Source organism: Phodopus roborovskii, unplaced genomic scaffold (assembly GCF_943737965.1).
Source record: "Phodopus roborovskii unplaced genomic scaffold, PHOROB, whole genome shotgun sequence".
Classification (NCBI taxonomy): Eukaryota; Metazoa; Chordata; class Mammalia; order Rodentia; family Cricetidae; genus Phodopus; species Phodopus roborovskii.
Window position 1 is genome coordinate 50714174 of NW_026126480.1, and position 25189 is coordinate 50739362.

Below are 25189 nucleotides of genomic sequence, written 5' to 3' on the forward strand. Positions count from 1 at the left end.
TCTCCAAGTTCACCTGTGGACATGGTACTTTCGAGGGCTGGTAAGATGAGTCCATGCTGGCCAGGCCTGAAGAGCTGAGGGGACCCACTTTCCTGACAGAAGAGGGAGGCAGAATCTGAGTCCTGCCTTCCCCAGGTTCCAGTCAAAGAGCTGAGAAGGCAACTATGAGCTCATTATGGAAACAGAACTGAGAGGGGTCTGGGGGCATTCCTATCACAGCAGACACCATCTCACCTTAGCTATTCAAATGTCCCCAAACTGGAGTCTTTGTGGGCACTTCTGTCCCCATCTCACTTGATATTTATGGGGTGCTCCCTGGCTGAGTGGTGGCTCCCGAAGACATGCCCACTTCCTAATCTCCAGAACCTGAGAACATGACCTTATTGGCTAGAGACGTTTCTCAGGTGGCCGGAAACGCCATTCCTAGTGTTCTCAAAGACAGAAGAATAGTCCAGGTGAAGACTGTGGGTAGACAGCAGTGATAGCTGCAGGCTAGGGCTAGGGCCATTGGGGACCCTTGGGGTTGGAACCAGAACCCTCTGAAATCTGCAGGGAGCAAAGCCCCACCACATTTGTGGAACTGTATTTTAAGCTCCCACACTGAGGAGTCATGTGACCAGCAGGTCTAAGGGGAGTCTGGGTGACCATCCCCAGGAGCATGCACAGATGAAGCAGCTAGAAGTGTTTCCCAGAGATGCTGTTTTCAGGACTGGGGAGCTATATACTTAAGTGACATTAGTGGACATTTACACTCTGGGGCAAGGGAGGAGGCTCACTGGTGCCCCTCAGATACTGGTGTAGAGTGTGACAGAAGATCGGCCAGGGCCAAGCCTGAGGCAGGCTTTCCTGGCCTCACACACATAAAACTGCAGACACAGTGAAGCAGGATATTGAGGTGTCCAATGTCCCTGGCATCCAGCTCATAGTTGACTCTGTCCTGAGATGTGCGGGGGGGGGGGGGGGGACACTGGAGGGGCAGTTAGCACAGCAGGCCACTGGGCTTCAGCAAAGGCAGGCTGAAGGTCCACCTGCCTGATTACATATGCAAAGACCCTCTTGCCAGCTGTGCATACCTGGGGGCTATCTTGAGAGCACATCTTGTATCCCATCCTATACAGAATGGGCCTGGCCAGTGAGCTCAAGCTCCTCACTACCCCAAGCTTCACCCTCTGAGGTGATGCCGAGGGACCAGGCCCTTCCCTCACACCACAACAGAACTGGGAATGGCTGGCCAGTGGGGTGGGGTTTGTTCAAGTCTCAGCATGTAATAGCCACAGGAGCCACCAGCTCTCCACTCCCCAGGTGAACATGGATGGGCCTTGGGGATACCAGTCCAGTCAGAACTTGAGCAAGTTGAGACTCATAGGCATCCTCAGGCACCCCGCTGAAGGTGGCAGCTGTCTGTCCTCCAGTGCTGGAGGACAGGTTAAGATGGCTGTTGTGGGCAGGGGCAGGGCTAGACACACTGGGGCCCTGGGGAGTTAACTGACACTGTAGTTGTTGAGGTACTAGATAGGGAGAATGTGATGTGCCCCATGCACCACATACTAGCTTGTCATGGACAATATCTGGTCTCCACCTGAGAGATGAGTCAGCATAGCCAGGCAGCTGGCTGGCACAGAGGCTTCACCCAGGCACATGAAGGTGACTTAGACTTGGCAGGTATTTCCAAGCCTCGTTCTTCAGCCATTGGTGACCAAGAACTGTCTCTATTTGTGGTTTGTATGCCCTGGGCAGTGACTTCCTGTCAGGACTTCAAGGTCCACGTTTGAAAAATAATTCCACATACATGAGAAAGCAGGTCTGATGAACTCTAGGGTTCTGGAATACTTGCCAGGCTAGTGTCAGCTAGTGGGCGGGGTCAGGGCCAGTCTGCAGAGGAAGGCCTGAGCCAAGATCCTCATTCATGTTGTGTAGGTGGCTGGCAGGAAGCCTGGGGGAATGAATGCTGGAGACTGCCCTGACAGCCTGGACCCACTGTAAGCCAAGGTCTCCTCAGCAGGCTGCAACTAGAGGTGGTAGCAGGTTGACCCAACCAAGGAGGCCAGAGCTGGGTCCCCCATGGCATTCCCACCTAATCCTCACCACCAGAAGCAAGTGCAAACCCTGCCAGGGTAGCACCATCTAGGCAACAAGATTCTTTAGCCTGGGATCTCAGTGGCCATCTGTGGTTCAATGCCACCCCACTCTTCCATGGCAAAGGCTCCACCACACAGATGCTGCCACTGCCCTGGCAGCTGGCAGAAGAGCTGTCAGGGTGCTGGCTCTGCCCGACCCCAGCAGCCTAGGTGGAGTTGAGGCCGTGCAGGAGGAAGCTAGAAGGCACAGCCCTTGGCCAGAGGCATAGAGGCCTTATTAGAATACCCCAGTGACAGCCATGGGCCTACTGGCCCAGGTCTACAGGATGGGTTAGCAAGGACAAGTTTCTTAAGGGTCTCTGAGCACCTAGCAGTGGCCAGCCAAAGATTTGGGCTCCATGCTGAGGAGCCGCCTGCCATATCCTATAACTCCAGAGGACAGGCAACAGCATATAACCACTGATCACAAGTAGCCCAGCTCCAAGACCCAGTCCCATGCAGGTGGGTGCTTGAACACTTCCATGCTCAGAAAGTCAAACACTTTATTCTAGGTCACCCACAAGCTGCCCTCCTGCTGTGTTCCCAGACCAAAGGTGGCACTGTCATAAGGCAAGGACAGCTTTAGAAAGCAACCCTTATGTGTAGCTGTGGCACAAGCTGCATTGCCAGGCTAACATGCCTGGAATTACTCAAGCACATCATTTTGTGCAGTTACCTGATCTTTTAATGGTGTGTGAGATGCACGTTTATATGGTGGAGAGTAGGTGGCCTTTGTTCAGTTATTACCATCACAGATGAAGAGGATTCCCTAGGGAAATGACTCAGGGTGGTGAAGAAAGGGTACACCACTGTCAAAGCAACTAATGTATGCCCACCTCCATGCCTGATTCTCCTACTATGTTCTTCTGTGGCTTTGAAGCAGCAAAGGTCAAGGCAGCCATGCAGGCAGGCCAGAGACACTGGACTTACAGGGAGAGCAGACCATTTTGCTTTTCCAAGACAGGGCTTCTCTGTGTAATAGCCCTTGCTGTCCTGAACTCCCTTTGAAGATCAGGTATGCATCAAAAACCTGCTTACCGCTGCCTCCAGAGTGCTGGGATTAAAGGTATGTACCCCTTCTGTAATTGAGTATGTTAAGGCAGGTAATCCAGGGATAAACTGACCTTCTAGCACCTAGTGGCTAAGGCAGGAGAGGTGCTGGAGGTCAGAGGCAAGTAGGTCTACAGCAACAGCATCACACGGACACCCATCCCCACAAACTTCTAAAAAAACAAAGACATTACACAATCCTTGTGAGGTATATACATTCTCCTGGATCCTGATCCACAACGCAAAGCCCCAGATCCAGATGTTTCTTAAAAGTTTTATCTTAACTGGGCCATTAATACCAGCACCGGGGAGGGTAGAAAAAGGCATCGGATACCCTAGAATTGGAGTTGTCTATGATTTGAATTCTGTTCCTCTGGAAGCCAGTGTAGAGCCCTCTCAAGATCCCCTAACCCCCACTCTAGGTCATTTTTTTAGGCTCTTCCCACAGTAGCAAAACACTCTCAACCAAACAGCTCCCTTCCAAGAATGAGCTGTCACAGCCACATCAGCCAAGTGTGAAGTCTGCTGCCATTTAGTCCTTGATCCAGACACTCAGCCCATCAGGGTGTGGCCAGCTGTGGGCAGTCAGGAGGGGCAGGTGGGTCGTCAGGAAAAGTGTTTGCTTCATGTTTCACAACTTTAATAGAATATTCTAACTATTCTGTACAAATTGAAAACACTGTATTCAGTTACAAATGTGTTATCGGGTAAGGCTGAGCACACTCTACATGGCTGGTCACTGTGGACATGGCTGTCCTGGTTGCCAAAGACCACAACCATACACACTCAGAGACTCCATACACACCAACCACCAACTGGTCACCAAACCCAGGTGTGGCCCTGGTATGCACAGTGCAAGCTGAAGCTCTGCTCTACAGGCCAGCAATCTCTCCTGAGGGAGGACTCTGGCCCCCTGGCTATAGCCTGACACCCTCCAGAGGAGACAATAACAAGTGGTCTGCATGGCACACAATAGCTAGCTAGTGGCAGGTGGCAGCAGGGCTTCCTCCATGGGCCTCACTCTACTTGATATCGCATCCTCCTGTCAAGTCAGCAACATGGTCTCATAAGTGAGAGGAGGGACAGTGAAGTTCAAAGCCCCCAAGCACAAGTGAATAAATAAGCACAAGGGTGAACCAGACAGCTCTGGCCTCAGAGGTGTGTGCCACCACTCACCCAGCCCTGAAAGCAAAACTCAAGGAAAAAAAAGGGAGTGGGGGAACTGCTCTAAGGCGAGCACAGCCTCCTCTATAGTGCTTGGGAGATGACTAGGGTACAGCAGCTGGAGCAGCGTCCCATGAAGATCAGTGGCTGGAAACCATGGAGCCTCTTCAGTAGGGGAGGACTGTGCACAGAATCACCAGGCTCTGCCAATGCCAGACACAAACCCAGCCCACCCTACATGGTCTTCAGGCACCAAGGCAACAGGTGCTAACTAAATCTCCTATTCTGAACGGTAGCCCAGCCTCCACTGTACAAGTTAAGCAAAGTAAGAAGGGATGGGGGGAGAGGAATCATGCACTTAGAAATGGTTAGATGTCACAGCACTGTCAACAAAATTCTGCTTTGGCAGGGACTGAGGCCCCTGCCTGCGGCCTGGGGTCCTGACAGCCGTCCACAAGGCAGCCCCTCAGGGTCGCTGCTTCTCATTGCTGCTTGCACTCCGCTGGCTGGCTGGGTTCTTTCTGCAAGAAGAATATAAGATTTGAAGAGAATAAAACCAGCACCACTCAACAAGTCTCCCCATCCCACAAGAACCAAGAGTCAAGGAGTTCATCCCTTCTTACCAAAAAGATGGCTCCCACAAAGCTTTTAAGAGCTAACACGGAAACAAGTCAGCTCCCCAGGGAAATTCACTGGAGTTTGCTCATCTGTTCTAACACAAAGTCGAAATCATAATATGCTAGGCAGAGATCTGTTGGGAGCCACAGAAACGAACTACACCCCGAGAGACTTTGCTGCTGTGACAGACTACATCTGCATCTACCAGCAACCTCCTCTCCAGAGGGCAGCTCTGTCCTTGGGTATTCATGCAGAGAAGGCTGTCCTTCCCAGTAAGCTAGTTCTTTCCACTTACAGAGAACACTGTAACAGATTCGATTCTAGTAATTCATGGCCAGGGCCAGCTCCTGTGAAGAGCCATGTCTACCAGTCTCACAAGACAGGAATCCAAGATCATGCCTGTCTGAGGAGCAAAACAACTTACTTCACTCTAACCTAATGCACAAATCTGGTGCCTTTAAACCACATTCAGGATCCAGGGAATTTTGTATGGAGGCCAGTGAAAGCCTAAGGACAGCCAAGGACCTCAATGCTAACTTAGAGCTAAGACAAATACTCATCTGCTGCCCAGAATCCCTGGGAGCTACAACTTAAACTCAGTGACTGTGGAGCATGGTGGTAAAATCCTGCTATTCCAGGATAACGCAGGGAAATGCCATGCTCAATTAAAGGCCAGCCTGACCCACCATGTCTCCAAGTAATTAGAATTAGTGATGCAGTCCAGTAGTGGAGCACTTGTCTGGCATGCCTAAGCCCGGGCTTTATCCTCAGCACCCCATCAAAATTCAATTGTTTTTAGACAAGGACTATGTACATAGCCCTGGTTGCCCTTGAACTCAGATTATCTGCCTGCCTCTGCTGTTGAGTGCTAAGATTAAGGCATGCATCACTATGCCCTTACTCTTATTTTATTATGTGCATGGTTGTTTGGGCTGCATGTATGTATATGCACTATCTATGCTCATAGTGCCAACAGAGTGCCAACAGAATTCAGAAGAGGGGGGTTATCATATTCCCTGGACTAGAGTTATAGATCATTGTGATCTGATATGTGGATGCTGGAAACTCAATCTTTGGAAAAAGTAGCCTGTGCTTATAACTGCTGAGCTATCTTTCTAGCCCCATTAGAAGAAACTTATTTTAAAGTGATTCTATTACTTGACATGGTTATGAGGTTCTAATAGGAAAAGCCTGCATTGAGTGAATATTTAAGGTAACACCAGAAGTGTCTATGGTGTAAGATGAGAACCCCAACAATCTACCTTGAGACACTGCACTGCAGGGAAAAAAACACACATATAGTGTGCAAGGGGGAACCCTGGCCTAGTCTGACCTTTTCTGTTTTTCAACAACAACAACAAAAACATAAAAAATAAAAAAATAACTCTTATATGTGCCTGTCTGTATGATTCCCCTATAAGTGGAATCACAGATGGTTGTAAGCTATTGTGCAGGAACTGGGAATTGAACCCAGGTCCTCTGCAAGAGCAGCCAATGCTCTTAACGGTGAGACATCTCCCCAGCCTCTGAACTGTGATGAGAAGAACACAGGCCTCTAGGTTGGGGCTGTCATCCCTGCCTGTGTCTAAGAGGGTCTTGTAAGTCAACAAGGAATCTAAGCCCAAAGATGCTATGCTATTCTCAGTTGTCAACTTGATAACATCTGGAATTAACTGAAACCCAAGTTGCTGTGTGCTCCTGTGAAGGATTTTTCTTGATTGGATCATTTCAGGTGGAAAATCCCACCTTAAATCTAGGCCACGTTTAATGCAAAGGACATGGTAGAAAGATGCTTTTGCCCGTTTGTCCTCACTCTCTGGCAAGTCCATTCCTTCACTGGCTCTATTAGAAACTACTTCTTTGTGATTCTGACATATACACAAGATCAGCTGAGACATCCAGCTATGTGGACCAAGCAAGGATCAGACTTTTTAACTTTCCATTGGGAGAGAGCCATTGTTGAATTAGCTGGATCAGACTGTAAGCCATTCTATCAGCTGTTTTTCTAGAAAAGCCCAATACAGATGCAAATCAAGCAAGAGCTGTCAGAAGACAGCCAAAGCTAGTCAGAGGCAGTCAACACAGTAGCCAGGGTCACTGACCCACTGATCTAGAGAGTGTCAGCAGCAGGATGTCCCAGGCAAGTACAACAGGGACAGGAGAGGAAGGCAAGCAATGCACACACGGGAAGGAATGTGAGCTCCATGGGCTGGGGTACAACTGGGGTCCGGCAGAGAGGTAAATAAAAAAGGCAAATAGAACAAGAGGCACTGCAGGTGAAAAACCAGCAGGTGAGGAGTGGGTACCTTCCCACCACTGCCTCAGAACATAGGCACCCTACACTAGCTCTTCTTACTCAAATGAAGCAGCATTTCTGACCACAAGAACCTACCATTTTTGTCTTCAATAAAACCAAAACTGAGGGTGTAAAATTCAAAACAGAGACCCTAGCAATGCAGGTGATAAAGATACTAGAGAGCACAATCCCTACTAGGGTGGCAGAAGAAGCTGTCAGCAAGGCAAGAGCAGTCAGACAGCAGGTTTACACAGGGATACTATAGCTCCAGACCCCACCACAGCCAGGTAGTAGATAGCAGTGTCCACAGGTGCTCTTGCTGTGGTAACAAGCTTTTGAAGGGGATTTTGCAAATGGGACACTTACTGGCTTTGCCTTGCAACATAGTCAGAAACTAAATTGCAACTGAACTGTAACATCAGTCATCACATCTTAATGACAATTTGGCCACTTAATGCCAACCTGCCTGTCAAAGAATGGGAGCCAGTACTTAAAAAAAAAACACACAAGTAAGCCAAAACCTTGCCCACCACAGGATTACAAAAGATGTGGTTGTCAAGTGCACAGTGGACCTGAGAGAGGTGGAGCTGAGGCCACTTACTTCCACCATGCCAGCTACATACACTAGGTAGCCCATGCCAAAGCTATCTGCAGGTGGACACCTTCCACAGTCCGCTGCCTTCATAAACAGGAGATCTTTAACACTGACTATCAACTGCACCTAACTGCTAGCTGAAGATGGCTCCAGAATGAGCCACCAAGGCAACAAGCCAAGGCTCTGTAGGACTGTGCTGTCGTTCTGAGCAATTCTTTATTAACTGTTGTCTTCACAAGTCAGGGGCCTCCTTGGGATGGATGGGACTGTGAGTTCCTTGTGGTGCCTCCCACTCTTCTGGCCTTCCTTCCTTCTTCTCCTACTGCAGCATACATAATCAAAGCTGTGAGTATTCCACAGGGAAGGCTTGTCACTGACAAGGGTCTCTCCTCCCTGCTAGTTGCCTAAGGTAACTCCACAGGGAAGAAAAGTTGCCTCACAACATGCCCACAACTGGCTCCGTCATTCTCTAACCAATCTTGAGGTGGGGCTTTATGGTCCCCATACTGGCAGGGACTTCAGCCAATCTGACTTGATCTTCCGTTCACTCATTTGTCTGCACAATGCCCAACACCTACACAAATCCAGGGTATCTATAGCCAAAGTGTTTGAACCTGTCACAGTGTAGCCAACCTGTGTGCCCAAGTTGGTTCCTGTGGCCATCTTGCCAGTTGCTATGCCCAGAGTCTCTTGTTCTATCACAAGTGACAATGCCCCACCCCTCCCGAGTACAGCTCATTGTCTAGTTAACAAAAACACCAGGCCTGAAAGCAGGAGCTAAGTCTCACTGTTCTGCTGGTTTTACAAAGGCATTTAGCTGTGGAAGCTCCATACATGTACTGCTCACAAGGCCTGGATGAACCCTAGCTCCTGAAAAATGTGAACTCTACCTTTCTGTGTCCCAGAAGTCAAAGCAATGCAAGGAATCAAGTACAGACAGCAGTTTGGAAGTTAGGTATGAACAGATTCCACCTTACCTAGAAATGCATGAATGATTAACACAAAAATTACACCTAAACGGGGGAAAAAAATTGAAAGGAACTGTCAGCATGAAAGAAATGAAATGCACAAAATTATACAGGAGGCAGCAGCCACATTCTCATGATACAAAGGCTTCCAGTAGGGGTAGGAGCAGCTTTAGCATAGTAGAGCTGCTCTCCTTCCCAAGGTTACAACCTCATTCCCTCTTACAACAAACAACTCCCGGACAACACTCTCTGTGCAACTTGTGTTTTTAGAGTCCAGCAACCCTTCACTTTGAAAGGCACACATGAAGCCACAGAACCACATCTTGACCCAAGGACAACAGGACACCCCGTGAACTACCTGCAACAACAGCTTGCCATGGTGCCCCATTGCCTACATGACTTCTGTAGCTTCTCTCCACACCCAGACAATGAAAGAGGCCAGGTGCCCAAAAGGGCTTTTTACGGAAGGAAGGAAGGAAGGAAGGAAGGAAGGAAGGAAGGAAGGAAGGAAGGAAGGAAGGAAGGAAACAGGGACATGAGAGGAGACAGAAGGCTCTGCAGGATGACAAAGGAGAAACAACAGGAAAAAGAAAAGGGAGGAGAGGGGATACACCGGAGGCTAAGTAAGACAAACACAGCACAGAGGCCAAGGTGCACCAAGCTGAAGTGTGCACGTGATAAGCTACCCTGGTCCCTACCAACTGCACTGTGACCAGGTGTCAATCCAGTGCCCACAGGGCACAAACCCCACCCCCACCCCCTGAAGCTCACCAGTACAGTCTCTGTGACCCAAGGGTGATTCTTAGAGGAGAGTAGCATTTGTGACAGTGGCAGCAGCCCATCTCTCATTTTTCCTTCAGGAACTTCGTAATGTGTGCATGCATTACCGGCAGCACCGCAGCCACAACACCAAGTCATTGCAATGGCAGCTTTTAACACACACTTCACGCAGGGAAAACAGGACAACAGACAGACACTAGCCAGTCAAGAGACACAGCACACACAGACACCAGGCAGGGGTGCATTCCAACAGACCCCACACACTGTCAAACACAAGGCAGTATGGCTGTGCTAGAGCAGCTCAGGGTATCCTGCCTTTAGGTACCCACAGTCCCCAAACAAGAGTCTCTTTCTTGAGGCCACAGAGAAAAATCCCAAACATATAAAATTGGTAGAGTAGCCTGTCCATTTTTCCTTTAGCCGTATGTATGTAGCATGTTTGTAGATGCCTAGGACACCTTTTCTGAATTTTCTCCACAAGTATGAATGTGAAGTTCTGATCACAATTGAGTGTTCTCTTTATTACAACATACAATACAATCCCCACCAGGTCCTATGCAAACAAAAAACAGGTGCTTCCTGTTATAGCATTCCTCTAAGGAAGAGCTGGAAGCCACAGGTGCACGCTCAAGTCTACAGAGCTGAACACCTAGTTGAATCCAACCCCTAATGCTCCAGGTACATGAGGTGTCTTTCCTTGACTACAGATTTTTCTAATTAATTTTGTTTGTTTGTTTATCTATTATGTATGCAGTATTCTATCTGCATGGGTCCCTGCAGGCCAGAAGATCTCATTACAGGTGGTTGTGAGGCACCATATGGCTGCTGGGAATTGAACTCAGGACCCTGGAAAAACAATCAGTGCTCTAAACCACTGAGCTGTCTCTCTAGTCCTCAATTGCAGTTTTTTTCTTTTCTTTCTTTCTTTCTATCTTTTTTTTTTTTTTTTTTGACATATGTATTCCTAGCATCACTGCCTCAAAATGGGGAGCTGCTTCAAAAGCCCCTCTGTGCAATATTGGTAGACTCAGGAAGTGCCCAAAGAACCAACCTTGGGGTTAACATCAGCATCATCCTCATCTTCTCCCTCCTCGTCACCTTCCAATTCCTATAATAAAAGGAGACAAAGGTAAAGGGCGATGACTAGGGACATGACCAAAGGGCATCACCTGAACAGGTGGAAAGTGACACAAAGCTTATTCTGCACAACTAACTCAAGCTAATTCTTACAAAAGAAACCAGGGCTAGAGGGACACTCAGTGGTTAAGAGCACACACTGCCCTTGTAGAGAGACTGAATTTAGGTCCTAGGATCTATGCTCAAACCCCTGGAAACATCTGCTTCAGGAGGTCAGACAACTTCTGCACTCTAGGAACCAGCACCCAAGTGCACATATATGTACAGATGCACGAGCATAAGTTCTTTCTTTACATCTTAGAAAAGTATTTCTTTAAAAATGAAGGGAAAAAATACAGATTTCAGCTGAATAGACTGATCCAGATGCTGAATTTCCTGTGGTCTCTACTTTCCACAAGCAAATCACATCAAAGATCTGCTTTTGGGCCAGTCACTAACAATTACTCTGCATATCTTTTTGCTTTCACAGGTTAATTTGGAAACACTTCTGAAAACGTAGACATTGCTTATTAAAATGGTTACTAAGGTACTTCTTTTTTTGGTTTTTCAATACAGGGTTTCTCTGTGTAGCCTTAGGTATCCTTGAACTTGGTCTGTAGACAAGGCCTACCTCAAACTCACAAAGACCCTCTGCCTCCCAAGTGCTGGATTAAAGGTGTAACCACCACCACCCAGCTAAGATACATTTTTATAAGCAATTCCAGGGTCAAAAAATCTATGAGCAACACCCCCCCCCAAAGGTTTCAAAATGGCAACCAAAACCAGAGCAAAGAACTCAAAGCAACACAAGGTTGGGGTGAGAACACTGCATACACCTTTATCCTTACCTCCTCTTCTCCCTCCTCTCCTTCTTCAAACTGCAGGGGAGACAGAAAACAACTTAAATTTCTAGAAACATGATATAGCCCAAATGCCAAGCTGATAAGCACCCTGCTATGCTAACGGCAACACGAAGCTTGGTGCCACTGTTACAGCAGCAGTGGTGGATCACTCCATGCAGGTGTCCAAGAGGTACATGCTGTTGTTGCAGGCCCAGCTCAGCCCAGCAGGGCAGCACTGTGCTGTATGATGAGGGACTTTCCAGTACTTAAAGTTGCTCAAAACAAGAGTTAAGAATGGGAAAGAGTGACAAAGAACTGCCGGCTGGAGCATGATAGATAAGCTGCTCCCTTTCTGTTTTCTAACTAAAACAGGGGCAACTAGTCATTTGGGAAGAGGGACTCTCAACTGAGAAAATGCTTCCATGAGATGTGCCTAGAGGCAAGCCCGTGGTACATTTTCTTGATTAATGATCACAAAGGCGCAGCTCACTGAATGTGGAACCACCCCTGGGCTGGTGGTTCTGGCTGTTATAAGGCTGAGCTAGCCAACAAGCAGCCACCCTCTATGGTCTCTGCATCAGTTTCTGCCTCCAGGCTCCTAATCTTACTTCCCTGGATAATGTTTTTGGTCATGATGTTTCATCACAGCAACAAATACACCAACTAAGACTAAGGGTAAACTAAGTTAATCAGCTGCCCAGTTGCATACAGGAATTTATGCATTTTACATCCCGCCCCTGGCCCACATACATTGTCATCGTCCTCTATGGCCTCCCCAGTGAAGTAGAGGACAGCCCGTGGCACGATTCGCTCACGGAAAAAGTGCCCAATTTCAAAGTCAGAGGCTAAGGTAAACTCGGAATCTTCATCCTGAGAGAGAAAACCAATACATTAACTCATTTCAGTGGGTTAAAGATATGTTTAGCACCCTCACCCTACCCTCAGCCCTTACTCTGAATCATCTACACTGCTGGGTAATCACAATGAAATCCACTAAAAATGACCTTAAAGTCAATGCAAATGACACTATGATATAACGTGAAAGCAAAACAATAGAGCAGATGAGCTGTAGCTTTGCCACTTGTCTAGGTTTTCAGCATAGGGGCACTGTAATCTCTAGCAGGAACTAAGACAGGCATAAAACAAAACAAACAAACAAACAAACAAAAAAAAAAAACAAAAAAAACTTTCTTCCCAGGCCCAAGGTATTTTAACTACAGAAACTAAAGGAGCAGGAATGGACCAGAACGAACAGGTGCCTATTCAGAAAACACTTGACAGGAAACCAGGGCATTAGACAATACATCTTACCAGAGATTCTCCATCTCCAGAGGCTAGAAGAAGAAAAGACAACATACTTACATTACAATGACAACCAATGTCTTAACATCCACACTGAAGGGTTAGCTAGTGGATAGTTCTGTCAGACCCCAATGAGGCACCATAGCACCTTGTGAATATTTTCATAAGCTCCATATACTACTTCAACTAGAGAAGGCTGTGGGTCAAAAAAAAACCCTGAGAATTTGAAGGATGAGCAGGAGGTCAGTAAATCAGCTACCCTAGGGCTGGCAGTCAGTAAACTGGTGCCATATAGATTGACCCTATGCTGTACAAATGCTGTACAAATGCTGAATTACACATGCCTATCTGTTATGAAGGCAAGAATTCCAAATCTGCTGATGACCCTGCAGAGGGGTTATAGCTTGTCACCCAAGGCTGATGCATCCATGAGTGAGGGCATACACACAAGACAATCACAGTGGTGCTGATATTCACCAGGCCAAAGAGATTATGTGGGCTTCTCTTAACACACGCCATGAAACTAAACCAACCATCACCTGATGGATGATTTGGACCCCGATAGCAATGTGCTAGAGTTAATCTAATCTTTTCTGCTCAACCTATGGTGCCAGCATTTCTCAAGGCTCAAGTCATTTGGTGTCATAGCACAACACTGGCAAAAAGATGGTATTGGTTATATGAGCACCACCCACAAGAGACTGCTGCCATGTAGGCAGCATACAGAGTCTGAGTGCTAGAATCCATCTTCCAAGGGACAAGCACCCTAGCACTTGTCTTCTAAACCAATCCTGTAGGTTAAAGGTTAGTGGGGGCTATATTATGTAGTGTTCCCTTCATCCCCAAATCTATAACCCACCCTCTACCATCATCCTCCTTTCTTGTTCACAGCACTCATTCTGTTTTATGTGCTGCCTGACTACAATGCAGGCTGGAAACAGAACGAGATAATTTCAGAATTGTGCTACTGTCAATCACCACCCCTAACATCACATCTGCTTATCAATCCCACTTTTGCTGTTTAAGAACAATTTCAAAAAAATTTCCAGAGAAGCTGATTTTTTTTTCTCTTTCTCTCTTATTTTTCTTCAAGATAAGAGAGTATGTAGTCCTGGCTGTTCTGGAAATCACTATGTAGATCAGGCTGGCCTTGAACTCACAGAGATTCTCCTGTCTCTGTCTCCCAAATGCCACTATGGCAAGTGAGCTATTAAAGGCAAGGACCCTCCACTTGGCCTCCACATAGCCAGCTTGGTTCAACATGTCAGTGTTCTCAAAAGGGATTTCCTCACACAGGAAACTTGAGGACTATTAAGCTTTTGGGTATTCTTATTCACTAAAACAACATACTTTGTATTTTCTGGGTTCAAAGAAATCATAGAAAATGGCCATTACAATAGTAATACCTGGCTGGGCAGTAGTGGCACACATCTTTAATCCCACCACTTGGGAGGTAGAGGAAGGCAGGTGACTGAGTTCAGGGCCAACCTGGTCTACAAAGTAAGTTCCAGGACAGCCAGAGATGTTACACAGAGAAACCCTATACAGAAAAACAAAAAACAAACAAAACAATAGCAACACCCAAATGTTCCACAAGGGGCACCGTGACGGACAATAGCAATGAAGTCTGGGACAAAACAAAGCCAAGTGCCCAGATCCAGTACCCACCCAAGGCCACACACACAACTCTGCATGTGCTGACCTTGGCTGCAGGGATGGACATTTATGTCCAATGATGGTCCCTTCTCAGAAAATGACAAAAAGAAAATATTAAAAAAAAAAAAATACTGTCCCTCACACCCATGCTTTAATACTGATAGATTACAGCCAAACACCTCCTTAGTACTACAGAATTACTGTAGGACCAATACAGAACTCCCAAAAAATAGACTGCAGTAATTATTGCAAGGCTCATGATCACAACTTCATTGTATAGTTCAGAAAACTAACAAAAAGCTTCAATATTATAGTTTTGCTCCCACCCTTTAAAAAATATAAATCTACGTACTTACGTTTATCACATAGAAATCCCAAATACCTGTGCTCTATCAAATTGTGTAAAACTAAGAAAAACTGAACTTATAAGAAGCTGGACAGATGATTCTGAAGCTTCAAAACTGTGACTAGTTTGAACCAGGAAGGATCCTAGAGACTACTTGCCTCCTGCCTGGGAAACTGGTTGTTCCCTTCCACACACACAGGAAAGGGACCATCCTCTCCTGAGGTGCACACACAGCTTCTGAAAGCTAAGCCAACACATGGGGAAGAAACAACTTCACACAACACACTGAGTTGCCCTGCCCACCTTTCAGGGGGCTGAAGAAGTTGAAGAAGGACTCATTGGGCACTTGCTTGGTGATGGTTCGCACAGTACCCCGGCCCTTGTGCTTCTGCTTTTTCTTGATGGTTTTGACTGTGACATTTTTTCCCTTCTTCCAGTCAATTGTACACCTGCAGGGACAAGGCAGCTGTTACAGATACTTTCTCCAAGAGAAATCCCATTACTATTCAGGAAAGAACCATAGCCCTATAGAACTTCTGACACCACTAATCTGCAAACCAAGAAGAACCCAAAGTGCATCTATATGGCAGCTTACCAAAGCTAGCCTGGTCCCATCATCCTGAAGTAACCAATGCTCAAAAACCTTACAGCTCTGAAATGACAGCACTTTCCCACAATAGTCCATAGGGATTCTGAAACGTGTCTTCTGCACAGGACCCTGTCAAGTGTGCATAATGCTCAAGAGTACATCATCTGCTGTCTCTGAGCAAATTGAGGACTACCTACCACACTCATGTACCCAAACCCCTAAGTCAACTAAGTGAACAGGACATGAAAGGCCACTGTCTGCTCAGGAAGAGCCAAGCCCTCTCCCACATGACAAATGACAAACTGTCCTCAAGAAAAAATCTTCTCTAACTCTAACCCTAATTACATCAAGCGGAATTTTAATGAAGTCCAAGTCACTTAGTGACAGTAACAACACTGTGCTGGTTTTTATAAGTGTTTTATTTCAATAGTCAGTTTCCCAAACAGTGAGACAAGGAGTCAACTCTAAACTAAATCTCTACTGAGTGGTCTGATAAGTATCGGGTGGCAAATGCAGTGCCAAATTCCAAACCTGTCACTGGACTATGACCTGCACTGAACTTCACCATTCAACACATATTTTTGCTCTTAAGGGTTTGGGGCTCACCAGGTGGTGATGGCACACACCTTTAATCTCAGCACTCAGGAGGCAGAGGCAGGCAGATCCCTGTGAGTTCGAGGACAGCCTGGTCTACAGAGGTAGGTCCAGGACAGCCAGAGCTATTAAAAGAGAAACCCTGTCTCAAAAAACAAATCAAACAAACAAAGACTTTGGGGCTTTGCTGGGCATGATGGTGGCACAGTCTTTAATCCCAGCACTTGAGAAGCAGAGGCATGTGGAGCTCTAAGTTAGGCCTAGTCTATACAGCAAGTTTTAGGCCAGCCAGAGCTACATATTGAGACAACCCCCCCCCCAAAAAAAAAAGAGAGAGAGAGAGAGAGAGAAATATCTCCCCAGTATATAGCATGGCAGTTCACAACCATCTTTAACTCCAATTTCAGACCATCTGATGCCCTCTTCCAACCTCCACGGGGACTGCATGCACAAAGTACACAGATACACATGCAGACACAACAACCATACACACAAATAGAAATAAAAATAAATCTTAAAAAAAAAAAAAGTTGGGGTTGAGGACACAATCCAGTTGTAGAGCACTTGGTTTTATGTGTACAAGTTTCTTAGCTAAATCTCCCGTGCAACTGTGCCACAAAAAATAAGCCAGGCAGTGGTGGTGCCCACCTTTAATCCCAGCGCTTAGGAAGCAGAGGCAGGTAGGTCTCTGTGTGTTTGAGAGTTTGAAGTCAGCCTGATCTACAAAATGGGAGTTTTAGACAGCCAATGAAGGCTATACAGAAAAAACTGTCTCACAAAAATAAAAAATAAACAAACAAAACCCCTTCAATTATGTCTAGAGAATTCAAGACCTGGCCCCATTCAAACAGCAACTGAGTAAAAGCTTGCAAGTATATCTGAACTTCAAGACATGACATGTCTTCCAGCTTTGGCCATGTCCACATTACAGCTTCCCAACTAAAAGCTACTGCACATAAACCCTCCAGGGCTTTTAAGTGCAGACATTTTTTTAAAAATGAGTGCTGGGGTCTGCACTCTGATCTTCCTGATTGTACAGCCATCTCTCCAGCCCCTCTAAGACTTTTTTTTTTTTAATATCATTCTCACTTTCTTTTTTCTTTGTTGTACACATATCTTGCTGTACAGCCTAGACTGGCCTTGAACACATGAACCTCTTTACCTGACTCTGTTTTAAAATTCCACAAGCATTACTGCTTTTGTTTCAGAAAGACACGTTCTTACCCATCACAGTCCACAATTTCAGGACCTTCAAAAGAAAACGGGTCAGCCTTGTCTGGTTCTGATTTCATCTTGTATGTTTTCGTCAGGACAGGATTGGTGAAGTAGTCGTTGGGTTCAAAGTGAAATTCTAGCACAAAAGACTGAAGCAAAGATGCAGAGTAAGAACTACCTAACATCTGCAAAAAAGAGCTTAAGGGAACACCTCAGAGCCAATCTCATGGGCTACAGACCTTCCCACTGAAATCAGCATTGATAGCCCCACCCTTCCCCCTCTGTATGAAACCGGGATCATATTCTGTGCCTTGAAAACTGGATCTTTCATGAGGTGGATGGAAAGGGCAGAGTCAGCTGCTCCCTTGAAAGTATACAATACCCAGAGAGCACACAGGGAGACAATACTTGTAGAAAAATAGGCATACCAAGGCCATATGGCAGCAAGAAAAAATACAATTCAAATATGAAAACAAAAATAAACAAGCAAAGCTGGGTGTGATGGCATATGCCTTAATTCTACCAGTCGGGAGACAGAGGGCAGATCTCTGAGTTCAAGGCTAGCCAGGATGGCTAGACTACACAGAGATACCCTGTCTCAAAAAAAAAAAAACACAAAACAAAACAGAAACACCAAAACAAATAAAAAAGAAACAAGCAGGCAAGGTGTGCTTTTCTGGAGCAAAATGTACAAAAAAAAAAAAAAAAAAAAAAAAAAACACACCACAACAAAACTACACAGAACTGACTAATGCTCTAGATATATGCCTATTCACATACCAAAAAATTAATATGCCTGACCTCTCATAGCTTGATTTTGGCAATTCAGCTTACTGGAGGAAGCAAGGTGATGTAGTGTGCATTTACCCTCAACCTAGTCATAAAGAGAAACAGACCCACCTTCTCTAACCCCAAGCCAGTTATCAAGACACAGTGGGTTCCTGAGTGCTTGCTCCTGAAGTGAAGCACACAGACACTATTCCAGCTGAAAAAACCATGTGACATGCCCAGACTCTGGAGGGAAGAGCCCCTGGAAGAGGCAGTTTTGCTTTACCCAGAATTCAAACAAGAAGAAACTAACAGAAGGGGAGAGGTCTGTGCCATGCTGGCTCTACACTGGTCTATTTTATGTTTTGAACATTCTGCATAATAAGAACCTGTGATTTTCTTGTTTTGGGGAGGTGGGGGGAGGTCCACTCTAGCTTGGTTGATCTCATGCTCACAGCAACCCTCTTGCCTCAACAGGGAGCACAGCCCTGACTAACAAGCAGATAAAGACAAGATCGGCTGAGAATGGGCCTCAGAAATCAAACAGGTTTCTAGGAAAAGAGGGGAAAAAAAATCTAATCCAATTGAGAGTATGGGCACACTTTTATATTCTCAGCACCTGGAAGGCTGAGGCAGAGGGTCTGTCATGGATGATTTTAGTCCTGACTGACATACAGTGTGAATAAGCTATCTCAAAAAACAAAAACCAGCCAGCCAAGGTGACATATGCCTGTAATCTCAGGACATAGGCAACAGAGGCAAGAGGGGGCCACAAATTTGAAGCCAGCTTAGTCTATATTCTGGGTTAGTACAGGCTACACAGCAAGACCCTATCTCACAATAAAAGGATTCAATAAAGACAAAAGTATAACAACTGAATTTGGATGAACTGAAAGTAAAAAACCACAGAGAACTTCTAAACTGCCTGTTCAGGAAAGCAGAGATCAGGTAGCACAGCCAGAACCTTGGTTGAGAAAGGAGCTTCTGTGGCCACAAGTAAGAGGGAAGCCCCTGACCAAGAGAGGCAGCAAGCATGCTGAGCTCCCACTATCCATGACCCCATTTTCAGAGCTACAGCCAAATGTTACCTCTCACAAAGCAAAGACAGATGTGTACAGCTGCCCCCAAAAATTGCTGATAAAGAAATCTTACCTACACTGGCCTATCTCCATCTATTAACCAGGGTCTGGAGTAGAGATGAGAAGACAGAAGCCTCTAGGTTCCTCTCTTAAGATCCCTTGCCTAGCCCCTCATAACATGTATGTCTCCAAGACCTGAAACTGAAAGCCACTAGCCAGCCAGTCAGTCATGTGTCACCGGAAATCCTGTAGCACTGGAATGGAACCCACCAACCACAGCAAGGCTGACAGATTACGAACAGTGCACCAGCCCTGAACATCCTAGGTTAAGCCCATCTTCCCAGAGGCCAGACCACCTCCCATGTTTGAAGCTGTTTCAGGGTATTTTTTAGTCACACCTACAATGGTTATTTTGGGTTACTCTCCTTAGTATCTAGATTTCTGTACCATTGTTGCTCATGTTTGTATATGTGCTTCCAATTCTTTTAAGATAGAGTCTCACTGTGCTATGATTCAGGCTAGTCCTGACTGCCTATATTCAAGTAATCCACCTACCTCCTGCGATTACAAACTCAAGACACCATATCCTGCTACCTCCATGTGACACTTGGGAAAAGTATGCTGATCATCACCACCAAACAAGAAAATCCAGCAACTAAATTAGAAGCTGTCCAGGTGATAACCACAGCCCAGAAATCACTAGCCTGTAGCCAGCATTGGGAAAGAATATGGTCTGTTATCAGCCAAATGTCCAGCTCACATTGCCAACTACAGCACCAGGAGAAGTCTGACTTCTGTTGAGCGGGCACACTCAGGAGTGCCCAACTTTGAGTGACAAGACTCAGACCATTTTACACCTTAGCCAATCAGGAAGAAGCTTGGTCAGTACTCACCATAGGCTGTCCAGGGTCTGAAAACTTCACTTTAATATCTTGCAGGTGTTTCAAGATTGGTTCATCATATTCCTAACAGAGAGAGAGAGAACCACAAATCATGGCAGCCTCAGCTGCATGTGTCCCAGATGCTGGGCATTTGTCCCTACTGGAATAATTCTGTTTTTGTACAGTATTAACTTCTGGAAAGCAATGAAGATCTGTTCATTATGTATCTCTAGTGGCAGCAACAACATGCTAAGAACCAGCTGTCACCTGTCTCTACAGCAGCACCAATGCTGGCTGCAGCAGGGAAGCCCCATGCTCTCCTACCACTACTTGACACCGCAGTTGGCACAGTGCTACCAAGAATTCTGGCTATGGGCATCTGAGATGGCAAAGCAAAAGGCTTGGTGTCAGAAGAGATGGCTCGTTAGTTGCATGTCTTCCTGCACAGTATCCACTAGGGACAATAAATATCTCAAATCTGCATATGGCCACTTCTATTAGATCACAGAATATGTCATAACATACAGGAGCCAACAACTTGTGTGGCTCTATGCTTTCACAATGACTATTGCTTAGACTTGTACTGAAAAGCTAAAGGAATGAAAAGACTTGGATTTTTAAAAATGGTACACTAATGACAGGCATAGATTGTTAATTTCTTCACCCTGAGATTGGCAATCCCACAACTTAAGCTACCTTCCCAATTTTAAGTTCTTTGGAAATGACAGAATAAAACCAGGAAGAGGACACCTAGTAGATATTTCAAAGGAAAAACAGCAAAAAAAAAAAAAAACCCAAAACCCACAAATCCCAAAGACAGTTCTGGAAACAGGCTATGCCAAAAGCTATCACAGTCACAACTCTGATGATGACGGAGGAAGCATAGAGTTCTCCACTGATATGTCTCACATGCTATGTACCTGTGAATGTCTAGCAGCCTATCATGCATCTGTTGGAACATCAAATAAGAACCACATTGAACTGTGAGACTCTCCCCAGGCTTTCTGCTTTCATACAGAAAGAACTATAAACAATGTCTTAAGGGTTCAGTGCTGGACTCTGCAGGAGGTACAGGAGACTGCCTCTCAAACTCTGACATGAATAGAACTGTCAGCATTGCCAAGAACTACAAAAGAGAATGTGGCCCCTCCAACAAAGATCACCCTACCTAGGGATCAGGGTTGCTGTCCAAGTGCTAGCTCCCAGAAGGAGACTTTTTATCTTCCTACAAGCACCTCCCAGCATCCAGGTAAGCAGTGCATTGAGTAATTAAGGCAAGTTCCTCAACATGCGCAGAAGCTGGACATCACCCCAATCTTTCCCCACTTACACCCCCTGGGCAGAAGCCCCTCACCTGCACCAGCTCGCTAAGCATATCTACGTTTCTGAAGATGGTGAACCAGAACTCAGGAATGCCTTTGGGATTCAGCTCTTCTGCTGTTGCTGCTTCTTTCTCAGCTATAACTACTTTATTCTTCATATCTCCCTACAAAACAGATTCAAAACACAAGTCATTGAAAACACGAATTTATACACAGCTCGTCTTATTGAAAGACATTATTTCAGGTTCTATCACACATTTCCTTTTCCTTCTGTGTGTCTCCAAACCATGGAGTTGGAAAAGGCATTCATGGCACTATGTCTAAATGTCCCATCTAGGGGAGAAAACTGAAAAGGTGGCAAACTGCCATCAAACTTGTGAAAGAATAGCTCGTCTGTCTTAGTGAGCTTCCCATTATGGTACAATAAATACTGCAATAGCTTCCAGCAGACACTGGAAGCCATCCATTACCACCAAGGTGGAGAAAACCCCAGTCCAGGCCAGGTGTGGTAGTACACACCTGTTATCCCAGCACTTGAGAGGCAGAGGCATGAGGACTACTGGAAATTTGAGGGCAGCCTTGTCTACATAGCAAGTTTCAGTTCAGCCAAGGCTATCATGGGATCCTGTCAGGAGGGAGGAAAAAAGAAACAAAATCCAAGAAAACCCTGTTTGTTGCAGCAATATTATAATCAGCAAACTTGAGCATTGGTTCCCAGGTGACAAGAGCACACAAGGGCAAACATACTGAGCAGACACTAGCATTATGACCAGAAAGATCACACAGGCACCATGAAGGAGACATGTAACACAGCCTCAGGAGAAGGTAATTAAAGGGGTTTAGGTGTGACCCAGTTGTGGAAAACCTGTCTTTTGCTTCTGAGCCTCTGGGTTACATCCCTAGTACCTTTAAGAAAGCAAACAAAAGCCAGGCATTGGTGGCACACACCTTTGATCCCAGCACTCAGGAGACAGACAGGTAGATCTCTGCAAGTTCGAAGCCAGTCTGGTCTACAGAGTGAGATCTAGGACAAACTCCAAAGCTACAGTCTCAAAAAAACCAAATAAATAAATTTTAAGGGGAAAAAAAAAAAAAAGGCAAACATACCAGAAACATACCAGGATAGAATTAACTCTGTACCATGCTAGAACTTTCCATGGCATTTTAATGAGACTGTCATAGAAAACGGATAGGACATCATGATGTTAGTCATTCGCTTACCTGCTTGGCTAGAGACAGAGTAAGGCTGAGCAGCCTAAGGTCTCCAGATGGCCCCTCTCCACATGTGCTTACTCCCCACTGAGGAGGAACATGTATGTGCAGTACTCACCCATGCTAACCTCAACCTCCTCTGGGCTCAAGACTTTCATTGGTGTTAGTTACAGATAGTTTTGTTCTGGAGACAAATTCTCAGGATGTATGTAGACCGGGCTGGTCTGTCTCTATAGTGCTGGGTAAGAAACATATTCCACCAAGTTTGGCACACTACAATCAATTTTTGCCTACCTGACCTGTATTTCAATCCTGAGCACTGAGAAGGGGCCACAACTCACTTATGATAAGCCAACAGCACTGCCTCAGAAGCCGGAATGTCACCATGGACCCATGCACCCAGTGAAAGAGAAGGGAACTACTGCAGGCCTGTTCTACAAAGCTTTGCTGACAGAAACCATGAGTAGCAAGCAGAACAAGGCCTTGAGTTCACCATCCAATACATAAAGTAACTAGGATTAAACAACACTACACAACAGAAACTCACAGCCAACTTGTCTTCTTCCTCATTCTCACTGTGCCACGCTGACTCCGCATCTGTGGGCTCCACATCACCAGTGATGAATTCTCTTCTCTGCATTAAAAGCCAAGAGTCCATCAGCACTTTAGGCTCTCTGCAAACTCAAAAGCTAAGATGTTTACACAGGCCTCTGAAAAGACAGTCATAAAGTCCCTGAGTGGTACCATGTCTCAACCCACAGCATCGACCAAATGAGGTAAGCACATCAACAGCACACACCTTGTCAAACAGAGGCTGGTACAAGGCTGCATACTTCCTCTCCAGGTCGTGAACTTCCTCGTAGAACTTGGCTTCTATGTGCGCACACCTCACCTGGAGCTGCTTCAGAGCATTAATTCTCCTTTTGACAGCTTTGGGTAAACTACAAGGGAACGGGGAAATAAAACACCTAGTGCCAGCAAACAACCACCACACACAACACCCTAACTATATAAAGAGCTGCTAAAACCCCACATGCACACAAGCCAAAAGAACAGACTGCTTGTTAAGCCAGGTGGTGCCTGCCTTTAATTCCATCAAAAGCAGGTGGATCTCTGTGAGCCTAAGGCCAGCTTGATCTACTTGATCTACTATTACAGGACAGCTGGGTGGTGGTGGCGCACCCTTTAATTCCAGCATTTGGGAGGCAGAGGCAGGCAGATCTCTGTGAGTTCCAGGCCAACCTGGTCTACAGAGTATCAGCACAGGCTCCAAAGCTACACAGAGAAACCCTGTCTTGAAAAACCAAAACAAAACAAAACAAAAAACAGATGGAAAAACAGGCTCAATCTCATATCAAAAGCAGAAATGGGCCAGGTGGTAGTGCACACCTTTAATCCCAGCAATCAGGAGGCAGAGGTAGGCACAGCTCTGAGTTAAAGGTTAGCCTGGTCTACAAAGAGAGTTAGTTCCAGGACAGCCATGGCTACACAGAGAAACCCTGTCTCAATCAATCAAACAAACAAACCAAAAAACAAAACAAAAATCGGAAATGGGGTATCAGTTTGTAAAACTGCTTTTTAGTCCCAACCAAACTGGTGATGAAAATAGACCAAAGGAAGCTGGGCACACCTGCAATACCCACCACATGTTAGGCCACAGCGTTAAAAATAGCAAGAGTAAAAGGCTAATCTGGGCTACACAGAGACCTGAGAGGAATAGTGTAGGTCCCAGACAGAGCACTAACCTAACATGCAGATAGATAGTCCTTTGTTCAAGTGTGTGTGTGGGGGGGGGGGGGGGGGAGATGAGGCATGGAGTTATGCACCTTTAATCTTAACACTTGAGGAAGTCAATGTAGAAGATCAAATATCAGGTATTTAAGGTTATCTTTGGCTACTAGTGACCTCAATGCCAGTCTGAGCTACATGAGATTTTTGTCTCTCAAAAAACAGAACAAAACAAAAAACCAAACAAAAAAAAAAAAAAAAAAACCAAAAACCGGGATTGGAGATTACTCTCTCAACAGTTATGAATACTTGCTGCTCTTACAGAAGACCCAAGCTCAATTCCTAAAATTAATGTTGAGTGGCTTAGAACCATCTAGAACTCCAGCACTAGGATGATCTGATGCCTCCAGCCTCCATGGGCATCTGCCCTCAAATGTGTGTATGCACACACACACTCATAATTTAAAACAAACAAAAACCCACCAAAGTGGGTGAAAGCACTTGTTGTCAAGCCTAATGACCTGAGTTAGGTCCCTGAGAATCACAAGGTTGAAGGAGAAAATCAACTCCTTCAAGCTGTCCTCTGACCTCTACATGTGCACAATAGATGAAATAATAGCAAAATCATAATCCCCAGACAAGGGCCAGACACAGGTAAGCTGATAGGCACATGGGCCCTAATGTTGGCTATTTGAAAATTATGGACACACGTAGACACCCACATATAATTTTCCTCTAATCATACCAGCTGAGAGTTTCTTTGACTCTGTTCCAGAGTTCAATTGTTTTGTTTGTATGAACACTCCTAAATTAAAAGAAAAAACATGATAGGCAGTGGTGGCACATGCTTAATCCCAGCACTCAGGAGGCAGAGACAGGCAGGTATCAAGTTGTAAGGCCAACCTGGTCTAGGTTAAGCTCCAAAACAGCCAGGGCTACACAGAGAAATCA

At 45.7% G+C, this 25189-nt stretch overlaps 1 protein-coding gene and 1 non-coding gene across 4 annotated transcripts in view; both read right to left on the reverse strand.

The window, feature by feature from the left end:
* Positions 1 to 3785: 3785 nt before the first annotated feature.
* Nap1l4 (nucleosome assembly protein 1 like 4) overlaps positions 3786 to 25189 on the reverse strand; it is a 34832-nt gene continuing 13428 nt past the window's right edge. For 2 of the 3 annotated variants that reach the window (XM_051193471.1, XM_051193472.1), the window contains exons 5-15: positions 23310 to 23451; positions 23058 to 23144; positions 21331 to 21462; positions 19989 to 20060; positions 17258 to 17397; positions 15154 to 15299; positions 12858 to 12880; positions 12297 to 12416; positions 11553 to 11582; positions 10640 to 10696; positions 3786 to 4852 (exon numbers count right to left, since the gene is read on the reverse strand). In XM_051193471.1, the coding sequence (XP_051049428.1) occupies positions 4814 to 4852; positions 10640 to 10696; positions 11553 to 11582; positions 12297 to 12416; positions 12858 to 12880; positions 15154 to 15299; positions 17258 to 17397; positions 19989 to 20060; positions 21331 to 21462; positions 23058 to 23144; positions 23310 to 23451 (988 nt within the window). In that variant the 3' untranslated portion in view covers positions 3786 to 4813. Of the gene's footprint in view, positions 4853 to 8817; positions 8854 to 10639; positions 10697 to 11552; positions 11583 to 12296; positions 12417 to 12857; positions 12881 to 15153; positions 15300 to 17257; positions 17398 to 19988; positions 20061 to 21330; positions 21463 to 23057; positions 23145 to 23309; positions 23452 to 25189 lie in introns of all 3 variants that reach the window. The other variant, XM_051193474.1, reaches the window with a different exon arrangement.
* LOC127228970 (small nucleolar RNA SNORA54) lies at positions 19276 to 19402 on the reverse strand. The gene has a single exon (XR_007835068.1). It is a non-coding gene; the product is annotated as a small nucleolar RNA SNORA54 (small nucleolar RNA).